Raw genomic sequence first — 18,210 nt, 5'->3', positions numbered from 1 at the left:
CGCCTTCTTCACGACTGTGTGAGTGGACCATTTTAAGTCCTTAGTGATTTGGACACCAAGGAACTTAAGGCTCTCGGTCCACTCCACTGCAGCCCCGTGGATGGGGGCGTGCTCACCTCCTCCCCCCTTGTTGTGATCAGCTCCTTGGTCTTACTGACTTTGAGGGAGAGGTTGTTGTCCCGGCACAACTCTGCCTTGTCACTGACCTACACCCTTTAGACTGTCATTGTCGCCGGTGATCAGGCCTTCCACCGTTGTGTCGTCAGCAAACTTGATGATGGTGACGGAGTCGTGCGTTGCCACGCAGTCGTGGGTGAACAGGGAGTACAGGAGGGGACTAAGCACACACCCCTGTGGGGCCCCTGTGTTGAGTGTCAGCGTGGCGGAGGTGATTTTGCCTACCCTCACCACCTGGGTCAGGAAGTCCAGGATCCAGTTGCAGAGGGGGAGGTGTTCGTTCCAGGGTCCCGAGCTTGATGACGATCTTGGAGGGACAATGGTGTTGAACGCTGAGCTGTAGTCAATGAACAGCATTTTCATATGTATTCCTCTTATCTAAGTGGGTGAAGGCAGTGTGGAGTTTGCATCGTCTATGGATCTGTTGGAGCAGTATGCTAACTGGAGTGGGTCTAGGGTGTCTGGGGTGATGGAGTTGATGTGTGCCATAACCAGCCTCTCAAAGCACTTCATGATTACAGATGTGAGAGCTACAGGGTGATAGTCATTGTGGCATGAAGCCTTAGAGTTCTTAGGAACAGGAATGATGATAGTCATTTTAAGACGTGGGGATTACAGACTGGGACAAGGAGAGGTTGAAAATGACTCAATCAATATTATACTATATAATATTATAGCTACTCTGTTAATGTGTAATCTGGCTATTGGACTACTTATGCCTGGACCTGGGCCTGTGTGTGTCTAGTAACGTAGCAAGCCTATTTGATGATGGTTGACATGCTTCTATAGGTAAGATATCAGGTAGGTGTGCCACTCAGACCTGATTGACTTGTTCAACTGTGAGCAGAACCAACAACTCTCAGAAAGAGTTTGTGTTTGGCTGCATGTTCCCTGTCTCCCTTTATTTGACTACTGCAGCCTCTGCCAAGGGTTTTGGATCTTTATGGCACAGCCAGGATGCAGTGGCCTGGCTCGCTAACTGCAGGGTCACTGGTTCAAGCCCCATTGGGTTGTTCTCCCCTGTTGTTGAATTAGGTGTTAGAACAGGGCTGGAATAAAAGCCTGCACACCCAGTAGCTGGAGTGGTTATACAGTAAGTTATATGGCAGGCAGTGTGTCAATGTGATATTGTATTCTCTTCCAGACTATGTATTCATTGAGAATTCCTCCAGCAACCCTTACCTGATCCGCCGGATAGAAGAACTAAACAAGGTACTGCCCGCCCTGGGGGATGTGTGTGTGTGTGTGTGTGTGTGTGTGGGTAATTAAAGTACTCTGGCCTATGTGCCTAGCGGTGAATAGCTGCCTGTCTGTCCTGTGACTTTTCCTGTCCTGCGCTAGTGAGTGTGAGATTGTGTGTGTAATATGATGCTTAGCGACAGATGTTACCTGCCTTCAACTGTCATTTCCATGGCAACCGGAAGGTGAGAATGGGCACACCTCTTCCCCCCCCCTCTCTCCCTCAGTACCGCCCTCTGTCCTCTTCATCTATACCTCCTTCCCTCTTCATCCGTACCTCCTTCGCTCTCTCCTCTCTTCCTCCATGCCCTTCCATCAACGTGTTTCATCTCAGAGGAGACAAAACATCTGCCTGCCCAGTGTCAGGGAGAAAAGTCTCATGGGAAATTAAAATGTTGGTCTTCTTTGTTAGTTAGTCATTGTATTTCCCTGCCTCTCTCTCTAAATGCAATTCAAGACGCTGTTTTTAAAGTGTTGGAACTCTCTTTCCCCCTCCCATAAACAGCCAGTCGTAAATTTGAGTAGTGTTTAACCTCTCCTCTCACTCTTCAGACGGCCAGTGGCAATGTGGAGGCCAAGGTGGTGTGTTTCTACAGAAGGAGAGACATCTCACACAGCCTCATACAGTTGGCTGACAAACACGCACGTAGGTGGCCCTGTGTGTGTGTGTGTGTGTGTGTGTGTGCGTGCGTCAGTCTGTCCGTCCATGCGTATGCTTTTGTGTATCAGTGTAACAGTAGGGGGTAGCTGAATGTCTGCAGAGTTTCCTGATCCATATAACAGGGGTCCAGGCTCAGACAGTCATGTTTTGTGTGTGTGAACATACAGAGGACCTAGAGGAGGAGAAAGAGAGTCCGTCGGAGGCGGACCTGACAGACAAACAGGAACACCAGTTACGCCACAGAGAACTGTTCCTCTCGCGCCAGTATGAGAGTCTACCAGCCACACACATCAGGTACACTCACTCATTTACACACACACACACACACACACACACACACACACACACACACGATAGAGACATGACGGTCATGGAATTTTGGATGACTGCAATTGGTCAGCCAAATGACCGAAGGCATCTTAATATCCGTTCGAATAGCAAAAAAAATACAGTTGAAGTCAGAAGTTTACATAAACTTAGGTTGGAGTCATTAAAACTCGTTTTTCAACCACTCCACAAATTTCTTGTTAACAAACTATAGTTTTGGCAATTCGGTTAGGACATCTACTTTGTGAATGACACAAGTCATTTTTCCAACAATTGTTTACAGACAGATTATTTCACTTATAATTCACTGAATCACAATTCCAGTGGGTCAGAAGTTTACATACACTAAGTTGACTGTGCCTTTTTTAAACAGCTTGGAAAATTCCAGAAAATGATGTCATGGCTTTAGAAGCTTCTGATAGGCTAATTGACATCATTTGAGTCAATTGGAGGTGTACCTGTGGATGTATTTCAAGGCCTACCTTCAAACTCAGTGCATCTTTGCTTGACAAGGCAACCAAAGACTTGTTTGCTACAACACCTTGCTTGTTTCAGCAACGTTTCATCACGTTACAGCAGAAACAGACTCAACCCCATGAATTCCTGGCATCTCATTTTCAATCAGCTGTTTGTTACACACACACACACACACACACACACACACACACACACACACACACAGTGTCTTCACAAAGTATTCAGACCCCTTGACTTTTTCCACATTTTGTTATGTTACAGCCTTATTCTAAAATGGATAAATATTTATAGGATTTTTTTCTCAGCAATCTACACACAATACCCAATAATGACAAAGTGAAAACGTGTTTTAGATTTTTTTGAGCAAATAAAATAAAATAAAAACCTTTTATTTACATGAGTATTTAGACCCTTTGCTATGACACTATAAATTGAGCTCAGGTGCATCCTGTTTCCATTGATCATCCTAGATGTTTCTACAACTTGATTGGAGTCCACCTGTGGTAAATTCAATTAATTGGACATGATTTGGAAAGGCACACACCTGTCTATATAAAGTCCCACAGTTGACAGTGCATGTCAGAGCAAAAACCTAGCCATGATGTCGAAGGAATTGTATGTGGAGCTCCACAACAGGATTGTTTTTAGGCACAGTTCTGGGGAAGGGTACTAAAACATATCTGCAGCATTGAAGGTGCCCAAGAACACAGTGGCCTCCATCATTCTTAAATGGAAGAAGTTTGGAACCCCCAAGACTCTTCCTAGAGCTGGCCGCCTAGCCAAACTGAGCAATCGGGGGAGAAGGGCGGTGACCAAGAACCCGATTATCACTCTGACAGAGTTCTAGAATTCCTCTGTGGAGATGGGAGAACCTTCCAGAAGGAGGACAACCTCTGCAGCACTCCACCAATCAGGCCTTTATGGTAGAGTCACCAGACAGAAGCCACTCCTCAGTAAAAGGCACATGACAGCCCGCTTGGAGTTTGCCAAAAGGCGCCTAAAAAGACTCAGACCATGAGAAACAAGATTAGCTGGTCTGATGAAACCAAGATTGAACTCTTTGGCCTGAACGCTAAGCGTCACGTCTGGAGGAAACCTGGCACCATCCCTACGGTGAAGCATGGTGGTAGCAGGATCATGCTGTGGGGATGTGTTTCAGCTGCAGGGACTGGGAGACAAGTCAGGATCGAGGCAAAGATGAACGGAGCAAAGTACAGAGAGATCCGTGATGAAAACCTGCTCCATAGCGTTCAGGAGCTTAGAGTGGGATGCAGGTTCACCTTCCAACAGAACAATGACCCTATACACACAGCCAAGACAATGCAGGAGTGACTTCGGGACAGGTCTCTGAATGTCCTTGAGTGGCCCAGCCAGAGCCCGGATTTGAACTCGATCGACCATCTCTGGAGACCTGAAAATAACAACACTCCCCATCCAACCTGACAGAGCTTAAGAGGATCTGTAGAGAAGAATGGGAGAAACTTACCAAATGCAGGTGTGCCAAGCTGGTAGCGACATACCCAAGAAGACTTGAGGCTGTAATCGCTGGCAAAAGTGCTTCAACAAAGTACTGAGTAAACAGTCTGAATACTTATGTGATATTTCAGTTTTTATTATTTTTTAAATATAAATTGGCAAAAATTGATAACCAGTTTTTTCTTTATTATGGGGTATTGTGTGTAGATTGATGATGAAGAAAAACAATTTGATAAATTTTAGAATAATGCTGTAATGTAACAAAATGTGGAAAATGTCAAGGGGTCTGATTACTTTCCGAATGCACTGTGTCAGTGGAGGCTGCTGAGGGGAGGACGGAGTGGAGGCAGTGGAGGCTGCTGAGGGGAGGACGGAGTGGAGGCAGTGGAGGCTGCTGAGGGGAGGACGGAGTGGAGGCAGTGGAGGCTGCTGAGGGGAGGATGGAGTGGAGGCAGTGGAGGCTGCTGAGGGGAGGACGGAGTGGAGGCAGTGGAGGCTGCTGAGGGGGGGACGGAGTGGAGGCTGCTGAGGGGAGGACGGAGTGGAGGCAGTGGAGGCTGCTGAGGGGAGGACGGAGTGGAGGCTGCTGAGGGGAGGACGGAGTGGAGGCTGCTGAGGGGAGGACGGAGTGGGGGCTGCTGAGGGGAGGACGGAGTGGGGGCTGCTGAGGGGAGGACGGAGTGGGGGCTGCTGAGGGGAGGACGGAGTGGGGGCTGCTGAGGGGAGGACGGAGGGGGGCTGCTGAGGGGAGGACGGAGTGGGGTCTGCTGAGGGGAGGACGGAGTGGAGGCTGCTGAGGGGAGGACGAAGTGGGGGCTGCTGAGGGGAGGACGGAGTGGGGGCTGCTGAGGGGAGGACGGAGTGGGGGCTGCTGAGGGGAGGACGGAGTGGGGGCTGCTGAGGGGAGGACGGAGTGGGGGCTGCTGAGGGGAGGACGGAGTAGGGGCTGCTGAGGGGAGGACGGAGTGGAGGCTGCTGAGGGGAGGACGGAGTGGGGGCTGCTGAGGGGAGGACGGAGTGGAGGCAGTGGGGGCTGCTGAGGGGAGGACGGCTCATAATAATGACTGGAACGTATCATTTTATTTTCATGACTGTCTTCATCCATAACCGTCGGTGACACCGTTATACAGTAATTGTGCCAGCACTAACACACACACACAATCCCCCCTGCTGTAACAGGCAGTACCCCAGGATGCACACTCACCCAGCCATTAAACCGTGTACCACAGACAACAGTGCTCATCCCCCCCATCTCTCTCTTTTAGGGGGAAGTGTAGTGTGGCATTGTTGAATGAGACGGAAGCTGTTCTCTCCTACCTGGACAAAGAGGTAAGAGGGGTTGTGTGTAGGTGTTGGTAGGTCCACACCTGCCAATAAAATGCCTCCCATACCATTCTCATGTGTCAGCTTTGTGTGTGTATATATTGTAAAACATCTGTGTTTTCCATAGGATATGTTTTTCTACTCGCTGGTCTACGACCCGACCCAGAAGACACTGTTGGCTGATAAAGGAGAGATCAGAGTGGGACCACGCTTTCAGGCCGACGTACCTGACATGCTACAGGAGGGTAGGCGCGCACGCGCACACACAGACACACACAACCCCCCCCTCTCTCTGACTGACTATCTCTTCGTAGGTGACTCAGATGAACGTGACCAATCAAAGCTAGAGGAGAAGCTATGGGATCCTGACTGTCCTCTCTCCAGCAAACAGATAGACCAGTTCCTGGTGGTGGCACGGTACGACCTTTAACCTCTCATCCCTGACCTCTCGGTTCGTTTTCCGTACCGAAGACCCCGGACCCTTGATCTCTAGCCCTGACATTAAAACTATGTGCTTGTAGGGCGGTGGGGACGTTTGCCAGGGCGCTGGACTGTAGCAGCTCGGTCAGACAGCCCAGTCTACATGCGAGTGCAGCCGCCGCCTCACGAGACATCACACTGGTGATAGACACACACACTTTTGTATTGTCCCGAGTTTGACTGTTCGTCTAAGGATGTAACCTTCTCTAACTTTATATCTGCCTGTGTGTGTCCCTGTGTGTAGTTCCACGCGATGGACACGCTGCATCGTCATGGTTACGACCTGTCCAGTGCGTTGAGTGTGTTGGTGCCGTCTGGTGGGCCGGTGCTGTGTCGGGACGAGATGGAGGAGTGGAGCGCTTCGGAGGCAGCCATGTTTGAAGAGGCTCTGGAAAAATACGGAAAGGACTTCAACGACATAAGACAAGACTTCGTAAGTCACAGTCTCAGTGTGTGTGTACATAGTTTTTAGTGTCACGTGCACATGTACAGTGAAATGCCTTTCTTGCTCGTTCCCAACAATGCAGTAAGTAACCAATATCAGTAGTACTATAAAATACTATAGTATGGTAGAACAAAAACACAGGAGAATGTAAGAAGCTATATACAGGGTCACTTCCAATACCTTATTCACAGAGTGCACAGATACTGGAGTGATGGAGGTAGATATGTATAGGGGTAAGGTGACAGGGATACTGGAGTGATGGAGGTAGATATGTATAGGGGTAAGGGGACAGGGATACTGGAGTGATGGAGGTAGATATGTATAGGGGTAAGGTGACAGGGATACTGGAGTGATGGAGGTAGATATGTATAGGGGTAAGGGGACAGGGACACTGGAGTGATGGAGGTAGATATGTATAGGGGTAAGGGGACAGGGATACTGGAGTGATGGAGGTAGATATGTATAGGGGTAAGGGGACAGGGATACTGGAGTGATGGAGGTAGATATGTATAGGGGTAAGGGGACAGGGATACTGGAGTGATGGAGGTAGATATGTATAGGGGTAAGGGGACAGGGATACTGGAGTGATGGAGGTAGATATGTATAGGGGTAAGGGGACAGGGATACTGGAGTGATGGAGGTAGATGTATAGGGGTAAGGGGACAGGGATACTGGAGTGATGGAGGTAGATATGTATAGGGGTAAGGGGACAGGGATACTGGAGTGATGGAGGTAGATATGTATAGGGGTAAGGGGACAGGGATACTGGAGTGATGGAGGTAGATATGTATAGGGGTAAGGGGACAGGGATACTGGAGTGATGGAGGTAGATATGTATAGGGGTAAGGGGACAGGGATACTGGAGTGATGGAGGTAGATATGTATAGGGGTAAGGGGACAGGGATACTGGAGTGATGGAGGTAGATATGTATAGGGGTAAGGGGATACTGGAGTGATGGAGGTAGATATGTATAGGGGTAAGGGGACAGGGATACTGGAGTGATGGAGGTAGATATGTATAGGGGTAAGGGGACAGGGATACTGGAGTGATGGAAGTAGATATGTATAGGGGTAAGGGGACAGGGATACTGGAGTGATAGTGGTAGATATGTATAGGGGAAAGGGGACAGGGATACTGGAGTGATGGAGGTAGATATGTATAGGGGTAAGGGGACAGGGATACTGGAGTGATGGAGGTAGATATGTATAGGGGTAAGGGGAAACTGGAGTGATGGAAGTAGATATGTATAGGGGTAAGGGGACAGGGATACTGGAGTGATGGAGGTAGATATGTATAGGGGTAAGGGGACAGGGATACTGGAGTGATGGAGGTAGATATGTATAGGGGTAAGGGGACAGGGATACTGGAGTGATGGAGGTAGATGTGTATAGGGGTAAGGGGACAGGGATACTGGAGTGATGGAGGTAGATATGTATAGGGGTAAGGGGACAGGGATACTGGAGTGATGGAGGTAGATATGTATAGGGGTAAGGGGACAGGGATACTGGAGTGATGGAGGTAGATATGTATAGGGGTAAGGGGACAGGGATACTGGAGTGATGGAGGTAGATATGTATAGGGGTAAGGGGATACTGGAGTGATGGAAGTAGATATGTATAGGGGTAAGGGGACAGGGATACTGGAGTGATAGTGGTAGATATGTATAGGGGAAAGGGGACAGGGATACTGGAGTGATGGAGGTAGATATGTATAGGGGTAAGGGGACAGGGATACTGGAGTGATGGAGGTAGATATGTATAGGGGTAAGGGGAAACTGGAGTGATGGAAGTAGATATGTATAGGGGTAAGGGGACAGGGATACTGGAGTGATGGAGGTAGATATGTATAGGGGTAAGGGGACAGGGATACTGGAGTGATGGAGGTAGATATGTATAGGGGTAAGGGGACAGGGATACTGGAGTGATGGAGGTAGATGTGTATAGGGGTAAGGGGACAGGGATACTGGAGTGATGGAGGTAGATATGTATAGGGGTAAGGGGACAGGGATACTGGAGTGATGGAGGTAGATATGTATAGGGGTAAGGGGACAGGGATACTGAAGTGATGGAGGTAGATATGTATAGGGGTAAGGGGACAGGGATACTGGAGTGATGGAGGTAGATATGTATAGGGGTAAGGGGACTGGGATACTGGAGTGATGGAGGTAGATATGTATAGGGGTAAGGTGATAGGGATACTGGAGTGATGGAGGTAGATATGTATAGGGGTAAGGGGACAGGGATACTGGAGTGATGGAGGTAGATATGTATAGGGGTAAGGGGATACTGGAGTGATGGAGGTAGATATGTATAGGGGTAAGGGGACAGGGATACTGGAGTGATGGAGGTAGATATGTATAGGGGGAAGGGGACAGGGATACTGGAGTGATGGAGGTAGATGTGTATAGGGGTAAGGGGACAGGGATACTGGAGTGATGGAGGTAGATGTGTATAGGGGTAAGGGGACAGGGATACTGGAGTGATGGAGGTAGATATGTATAGGGGTAAGGGGACAGGGATACTGGAGTGATGGAGGTAGATATGTATAGGGGTAAGGGGATACTGGAGTGATGGAGGAAGATATGTATAGGGGTAAGGGGACAGGGATACTGGAGTGATGGAGGTAGATATGTATAGGGGTAAGGGGACAGGGATACTGGAGTGATGGAGGTAGGTATGTATAGGGGTAAGGGGACAGGGATACTGGAGTGATGGAGGTAGATATGTATAGGGGTAAGGTGACAGGGATACTGGAGTGATGGAGGTAGATATGTATAGGGGTAAGGGGACTGGGATACTGGAGTGATGGAGGTAGATATGTATAGGGGTAAGGGGATAGGGATACTGGAGTGATGGAGGTAGATATGTATAGGGGTAAGGGGACAGGGATACTGGAGTGATGGAGGTAGATATGTATAGGGGTAAGGGGACAGGGATACTAGAGTGATGGAGGTAGATATGTATGGGGTAAGGGGACAGGGATACTGGAGTGATGGAGGTAGATGTGTATAGGGGTAAGGGGACAGGGATACTGGAGTGATGGAGGTAGATATGTATAGGGGTAAGGGGACAGGGATACTGGAGCGATGGAGGTAGATGTGTATAGGGGTAAGGGGACAGGGATACTGGAGTGATGGAGGTAGATATGTATAGGGGTAAGGGGACAGGGATACTGAAGTGATGGAGGTAGATGTGTATAGGGGTAAGGGGACAGGGATACTGGAGTGATGGAGGTAGATATGTATAGGGGTAAGGGGACAGGGATACTGGAGTGATGGAGGTAGATGTGTATAGGGCTAAGGGGACAGGGATACTGGAGTGATGGAGGTAGATATGTATAGGGGTAAGGGGATACTGGAGTGATGGAGGTAGACATATATAGGGGTAAGGGGACAGGGATACTGGAGTGATGGAGGTAGATATGTATAGGGGTAAGGGGACAGGGATACTGGAGTGATGGAGGTAGGTATGTATAGGGGTAAGGTGACAGGGATACTGGAGTGATGGAGGTAGATATGTATAGGGGTAAGGGGATAGGGATACTGGAGTGATGGAGGTAGATATGTATAGCGGTAAGGGGACAGGGATACTGGAGTGATGGAGGTAGATATGTATAGGGGTAAGGGGACAGGGATACTGGAGTGATGGAGGTAGGTATGTATAGGGGTAAGGTGACAGGGATACTGGAGTGATGGAGGTAGATATGTATAGGGGTAAGGGGATAGGGATACTGGAGTGATGGAGGTAGATATGTATAGGGGTAAGGGGACAGGGATACTGGAGTGATGGAGGTAGATGTGTATAGGGGTAAGGGGACAGGGATACTAGAGTGATGGAGGTAGATATATATAGGGGTAAGGGGACAGGGATACTGGAGTGATGGAGGTAGATATGTATAGGGGTAAGGGGACAGGGATACTGGAGTGATGGAGGTAGATATGTATAGGGGTAAGGGGATACTGGAGTGATGGAGGTAGATATGTATAGGGGTAAGGGGACAGGGATACTGGAGTGATGGAGGTAGATGTGTATAGGGGTAAGGGGACAGGGATACTGGAGTGATGGAGGTAGATATGTATAGGGGTAAGGGGACAGGGATACTGGAGTGATGGAGGTAGATATGTATAGGGGTAAGATAGGGGTAAGGTGACAGGGATACTGGAGTGATGGAGGTAGATATGTATAGGGGTAAGGGGACAGGGATACTGGAGTGATGGAGGTAGATATGTATAGGGGTAAGGGGACAGGGATACTGGAGTGATGGAGGTAGATATGTATAGGGGTAAGGGGACAGGGATACTGGAGTGATGGAGGTAGATGTGTATAGGGGTAAGGGGACAGGGATACTGGAGTGATGGAGGTAGATATGTATAGGGGTAAGGGGATACTGGAGTGATGGAGGTAGATATGTATAGGGGTAAGGTGACAGGGATACTGGAGTGATGGAGGTAGACATGTATATAGTAAGGATGTGTGATTAACAAGAGTAGCAGCAGTGTATATAATGATTGAGTGTTTAGAGTCAGTATGAGTGTGTAGTGTGCATAGAGTCAGTGCAAAAAGAGAAATAAAATCAAGGGTCAACTCAGATAGTCCGTGTAGCCATTCTGTTAGTTATTTAGCTGTCTTAAGGCTTGGGTATAGAAGCTGGTCAGGAGCCTGTTGGTGTCAGACTTGTTGCTCCAGCATTGCTTGCCGTGCAGAAACAAAGAGAATAGTCTATGGCTTGGGTGGCTGGAGTCTTTTGGTGTGGCTGGGTGGCTGGAGTCTTCAGGAGCCTGTTGGTGTCACATCGCCTGGTTTAGAGTTCCTGGATGGCAAGGAGCTCGGCCCCAGTGATGTACTGGGCTGTCTGCACCACCCTCTGCTGTAGAACCTTTTGAGGATTAGAGGGCCCATGCCAAATCTTCACGACTGTTTGTGTGTATGTGTACCATTTGAAGTAGAGGTCGACCGATTATGATTTTTCAACGCCAATACCGGCACCGATTATTGGAGGCCCAAAAAGGCCGATGCCGATTAATCGGCCGATTTTTATTTCTTTGTAATAATGACAATTACAACAATACTGAATGAACACTTATTTTAACTTAATATAATACATCAATAAAAATCAATTTAGCCTCAAATAAATAATGAAACATGTTCAATTTGGTTTAAATAATGCAAAACAAAGTGTTGGAGAAGAAAGTAAAAGTGCAATATGTGCTATGTAAGAAAGCTAACGTTTAAGTGCCTTCCTCAGAACATGGGAACATATGAAAGCTGGTGGTTCCTTTTAACATGAGTCTTCAATATTCCCAGGTAAGAAGTTTTAGGTTGTAGTTATTATAGGAATTATAGGACTATTTCTCTATACGATTTGTATTTCATATACCTTTAACTATTGGATGTTCTTATAGGCACTTTAGTATTGCCAGTGTAACAGTATAGCTTCCGTCCCTCTCCTCGCTCCTACCTGGGCTCGAACCAAGAACACATCGACAACAGCCACCCTCGAAGCAGCGTTACCCATGTAGAGGAAGGGGAACAACTACTCCAAGTCTCAGAGCGAGTGACGTTTCAAACGCTATTAGCGCGCACCCGCTAACTAGCTAGCCATTTCAAATCGGTTACACCAGCCTAATCTTCGGAGTTGATAGGCTTGAAGGGGTGGGTATAATTTGTGGAACGTTCCAACAGGAATCTGTTCCAAAAAAACGTAAAGTAAAAGGTTGCCAACCAACAACGCATACAAAGTAGCAACGCATACAAACCTAGCTAACTAGCTGCCGAATAGGCATCAACTCACCACGTAGCTTATTCTTAATGTTTGTCCATAGGCAACCAGAGTGAGGACAGACATTTTTCGGAATAAACGTGATGAGTGAAAAACGCAATGAAATAGACCACTCCCTACCCGGTATCTTATTCTGCCGCTATACAACTTTGTATGCGTTGTTTTTTGGCAACCTTGTTATTTACAAAGTTTTTGGAATAGATTCCTGTTGGAACGTTCCACAAATTATACCCACCCGGCTTGAAGTCATAAACAGCTTGAAGCACAGCGAAGAGCTGCTGGCAAAACGCACGAAAGTGCTGTTTGAATGAATGCTTACGAGCCTGCTGCTGCCTATCACCGCTCAGTCAGACTGCTCTATCAAATATCAAATCATAGACTTAATTATAACATAATAACACACAGCAATACGAGCCTTAGGTCATTAATATGGTCGAATCCGGAAACTATCATCTCGAAAACAAAAGTTTTTTTTTTTTCTGTGAAATACGGAACCGTTCCGTATTTTATCTAACGGGTGGCATCCCTAAGTCTAATAATTACGTAAAATTCTGGCAAATTAGTTCGCAACGAGCCAGGCGGCCCAAACTGTTGCATATACCCTAACTGCGTGCAATAAACGCAAGAGAAGTGACACAATTTCATGTTAGCAGGCAATATTAACTAAATATGCAGGTTTAAAAATATATACTTGTGTATTGATTTTAAAGAAAGGCATTGATGTTTATGGTTAGGTACATTGGTGCAACGACAGTGCTTTTTTCGCAAATGCGCTTGTTAAATCAACACCCGTTTGTCGAAGTAGGATGTGATTCAATGACAAATTAACAGGCACCGCATCGATTATATGCAACGCAGGACACGTTAGATAAACTAGTAATATCATCAACCATGTGTAGTTAACTAGTGATTATGTTAAGATTGATAGCATTAAACTTATCTTATAAAAAACTATCTAGCAACTTACCTTGGCTTCTTGCTGCCCTCGCATAACAGGTAGTCAGCCTGCCACGCAGGCTCCTCGTGGAGTGCAATGTAAGGCAGGTGGTTAGAGCGTTGGACTAGTAACCGGAAGGTTGCAAAAACGAATCCCCGAATCCCCCCTGAACAAGGCATTTAACCCCCGTTCCTAGGCCGTCATTGAAAATAAGAATGTGTTCTTAATCTGACTTGCCTAGTTAAATAAAGGTGTAAAAAAAAAAAATATATATATATATAATAAAAAAATAACAAAATAACAATTTTTTAAATAAAAAAAATCGGCAAATCGGCGACCAAAAATACCGATTGTTATGAAAACTTCAAATCGGCCCTAATTAATCGGCCATTCCAATTAATCGGTCGACCTCTAATTTGAAGTCCTTAGTGCAGGGTTTCCCAAACTCGATCCTTGGGACCCCAAGGGGTGTTTTGGTTTCTGACCTAGCGCTACACATATGATTCAAATCAATTATTCAATAAAGGTTTGATCATTTTAATCAACCGTGTAGTGTTTGGGCAAAACACTAAATGTGCTCCCCTTGGGGTCCCGAGGACCGAGTTTAGGAAACGCTGCCTTAGTGATTTGGACACAGAGGAACTTGAAGCTCATTGACCCGCTCCACTGCAGCCCCGTTGATGTGGATAGGGGGAGTGCTTGCTCCCCGTTTCCTGTAGTCCATGATCGGCTATTATGTCTTGCTGACGTTGAAGGAGAGGTTGATATATTGGCACCACACTTAATTTTTTTTATCCTTATTTTACCAGGTAAGTTGACTGAGAACACGTTCTCATTTTACAGCAACAACCTGGGGTATAGTTAAAGGGGAGAGAAGGGGTGACGAATGAGCCAATTGGAAGCTGGCGATGATTAGGTGGCCATGATGGTATGAGGGCCAGATTGGGAATTTAGCCTGGACACCGGGGTTAACACCCCTACTCTTACGATATGTACACACTGCCAGGTAGGTCACTGACCTTCCTGTAGGCTGTCTCATCGTCGCCGGTGATCAGGCCTACCACCGTCGTGTCGTCAGCAAACTTGATGTTGATGTTTGAGTCGTGCATGGCCACGCAGTCATGGGTGAACAGGGAGTACAGGAGGGGACTAAGCACACACCCCTGTGGGGCCCATGTGTTGAGGGTCAGTGTGGCGGAGGTAGGGTTGCATATTTTGGGGAATATTCAGAGGTGGAAACTTTCCATGGGAATTAACAGAAATATATGCAAATTTAATATTAATACCATTTAAATGTATTTTGCATTGGATATATGTACCATATCATATGGAGACCGAAACATAAACTTTTACCTCATCATAAGTAGACACAATTGCTAATTATTAAATCCTTCCAATAGAAATTTAAAACACTATTTAGTTACGAATTGAACTTTAATTAAAAGAGTTGACAATTCACATGGGCTGATTTCACTGAACAACAAAAGAAAGGGAATATTGAATGATCCCCAATGATCCATCGCATCTCCCAAAAATGTTTTCAACCACCAGGTGGCTGATGGGATATGTTGGCACGACTGCCATATTGCATCTCCATCCCAAAGCCCTTGCTTGGAAGTGTACTTCACCAGACTGCCAAGAACTTTGCCCTCACCCAGGCCAAGGTGGCGAGACACGGTAGTGTCTTGGTAATCCAAGATGGCGTAGCAGTGGGATGTTTTGATTGTCTTGTCTCGTCCCTTGTACAGTTGAAGTTGGAAGTTTACATACTCCTTACACGGAACCCAAACCGGCTGCGCGCGTGCGCTATCGTGCATACATTTATTTTGTCCCCCTACACCAAACGCGATCACGACACGCAGGTTAAAATATCAAAACAAACTCTGAACCAATGACATTAACTTGGGGACAGGTCGAAAAGCATTAAACATGTATGGCAATTTAGCTAGTTAGCTTGCACTTGCTAGCTAATTTGTTACATTTAGCTAGCTTGCTGTTGCTGTTTCTGGGATATAAACATTGAGTTGTTATTTTACCTGAAATGCACAAGGTCCTCTACTCCGACAATGAATCCACACATAAAACTGCCAACTGAATCATTTCTAGTCATCTCTCCTCCTTCCAGGCGTTTTCATCTTTGAATTTATATGGTGATCGGCATCTAAACTTTCATAGTATTACCACGACGACCAACAAAACAGTTCGTCTTTCAATCACCCACGTGGGTATAACCAATGAGGAGATGGCATGTGGGTACCTGCTTCTATAAACCAATGAGGAGATGGGAGAGGCAGGACTTTCAGCGCGATCTGCGTCAGAAATAGAAAGGAGTTCTATTTTAGCCCTTGGCATCGCAGACGCTTGTTGGCGCAATAATTTAATAACATGGAATTCTACATTTATTTTGCGACACTCGCGCACGCGACGTGTCCGGTCTGGTCAGCATGTTAGCCAAATACATTTAATCTCAGTTTTTCACAATTCCTGACATTTAATCCTAGTAAAAATTCCCTGTCTTTGGTCAGTTAGGATCACCACTTTATTTTAAGAATGTGAAATGTCAGAATAATAGTAGAGAGAATGATTCATTTCAGCTTTCATCACATTCCCAGTGGGTCAGAAGTTTACATACACTCAATTAGTATTTGGTAGCATTGCCTTTAAATTGTGTAACTTGGGTCAAATGTTTTGTGTAGCCTTCCACAAGCTTCCCACAATAAATTGGGTGAATTTTGTCCCATTCCTCCTGACAGAGCTGGTGTAACTGAGTCAGGTTTGTTGGCCTCCTTGCTCGCACACAATTTTTCAGTTCTGCCCACACATTTTCTATAGGATTGAGGTCAGGGCTTTGTGATGGCCACTCCAATACCTTGACTGTGTTGTCCTTAAGCCATTTTGCCACAACTTTGGAAGTATGCTTGGGGTCATTGTCCATTTGGAAGACCCATTTGCGACCAAGCTTTAACTTCCTGAATGATGTCTTGATGTTGCTTCAATATATCCACATAATTTTCCTTCCTCATGAAGCCATCTATTTTGTAAAGTGCACCAGGCCCTCCTGCAGCAAAGCACCCCCACAACATTATGCTCCCAACCCCGTGCTTCACGGTTGGGATGGTGTTCTTCGGCTTGCAAGCCTCCCCCTTTTTCCTCCAAACATAACGATGGTCATTATGGTCAAACAGTTCTATTTTTGTTTCATCAGACCAGAGGACATTTCTCCAAAAAGTACGATTTTTGTCCCCATGTGCAGTTGCAAACCGTAGTCTGGCTTTTTTATGGCGGTTTTGGAGCAGTGGCTTCTTCCTTGCTGAGCGGCTTTTCAGGTTATGTCGATATAGGACTCGTTTTTACTGTGGATATAAATACTTTTGTAACTCGTTCCTGCAGCATCTTCACAAGGTCCTTTGCTGTTATTCTGGGATTGATTTGCACTTTTCACACCAAAGTACATTCATCTCTAGGAGACAGAACGCATCTCCTTCCTGAGCGGTATGATGGTCCCATGGTGTTTATACTTGCGTACTGTTGTTTGTACAGATGAACGTGGTACCTTCAGGCGTTTGGAAATTGCTCCCAAGGATGAACCAGACTTGTGGAGTTCTACAATTCTTTTCTGAGGTCTTGGCTGATTTCTTTAGATTTTTCCATGATGTCAAGCAAAGATGCACTGAGTTTGAAGGTAGGCCTTGAAATACATCCACAGGTACACCTCCAATTGACTCAAATGATGTCAATTAGCCTATCAGAAGCTTCTAAAGCCATGACATCATTTTCTGGAATTTTCCAAGCTGTTTAAAAGCACAGTCAACTCAGTGTATGCAAACTTCTGACCCACTGGAATTGTGATACAATGAGTTATAAGTGAAATAATCTGTCTGTAAACAATTGTTGGAAAAATTACTTGTCATGCACAAAGTAGATGTCCTAACCGAATTGCCAAAACTATAGTTTGTTAACAAGAAATTTGTGGAGTGGTTGAAAAACAAGTTTTAATGTCTCCAACCTAAGTGTATGTAAACTTCCGACTTCAACTATATATATATATATTTTCTTTCTTCGTATATATTTTCAAATTTTTCCATCTACGGACTGAACATACTCTCCTGCAACCTGCCTCACCCAATGCGGTATGGATCTGCTATTTTTTATAATTTACAACCGTAACCCCCTTCAAGCTAGCCAGCTAGTAGTCAGTTAGCCACTGTTAGTTAGCCATCACCGTTAACTGGGATATCTGCCAGCTTCAGCCCGGTCAACTCCTGCCAGCCTGCACAGCGCGATATCCCCAGAGCATATTGGACTGCTTTTCTCCACCATATCTCCGGATTCCTACCGCAAGCTCTGAACCTTTACTCCGGATCATCGCAGTTAGCTAGCTGCTATCCGAGTGGCTACTCCTGGCTAACTTCTCTGTCCCAAAGCAAGCACCAGTTAGCCTGGAGCTAGCCTCTAATCTAGGCCCATCTCCCGGCTAGCCGAATAGATCTATCAAGAATTCCTGGGCTTCAATTACCTCTTTTGCCAATTGGCCTGGACCCTTTGCTGCCAATACGAAGCCCCGCCGATCCATCACGACTGGTCTGCCGATGTAACCGTCCGAGGGGATTTCTGTCCCGAAGCAAGCACCAGTTAGCCTCGAGCTAGGCTCATCTCCCGGCTTGCCGATGAAATCCAACAGATAATCCCCGGGCTTCAATACCTCTTTTGCCAATTGGCCTGGACCCTTTGCTGCCAATACGGAGCCCCGCCGATCCATCACGACTGGTCTGCCGATGTAACCGTCCGAGGGGATTTCTGTCCCGAAGCAAGCACCAGTTAGCCTCGAGCTAGGCTCATCTCCCGGCTTGCCGATGAAATCCAACAGATAATCCCCGGGCTTCAATACC

General features: G+C 46.4%; 1 protein-coding gene across 1 annotated transcript in view; it reads left to right on the top strand.

Moving 5' to 3' along the window:
• mta3 (metastasis associated 1 family, member 3) overlaps window positions 1-18,210 on the top strand; it is a 40,453-nt gene that overhangs the window by 5,428 nt on the left and 16,815 nt on the right. The window contains exons 2-9 of the mRNA XM_014158228.2: window positions 1,322-1,389; window positions 1,969-2,062; window positions 2,245-2,371; window positions 5,623-5,686; window positions 5,808-5,925; window positions 5,995-6,097; window positions 6,202-6,301; window positions 6,405-6,593. Of these exons, the coding sequence (XP_014013703.1) occupies window positions 1,322-1,389; window positions 1,969-2,062; window positions 2,245-2,371; window positions 5,623-5,686; window positions 5,808-5,925; window positions 5,995-6,097; window positions 6,202-6,301; window positions 6,405-6,593 (863 nt within the window). The remainder of the gene's footprint in view (window positions 1-1,321; window positions 1,390-1,968; window positions 2,063-2,244; window positions 2,372-5,622; window positions 5,687-5,807; window positions 5,926-5,994; window positions 6,098-6,201; window positions 6,302-6,404; window positions 6,594-18,210) is intronic.

Source organism: Salmo salar, chromosome ssa19, assembly GCF_905237065.1.
Source record: "Salmo salar chromosome ssa19, Ssal_v3.1, whole genome shotgun sequence".
Lineage (NCBI taxonomy): Eukaryota > Metazoa > Chordata > Actinopteri > Salmoniformes > Salmonidae > Salmo > Salmo salar.
This window is presented reverse-complemented; position numbering and strand designations above follow the sequence as displayed.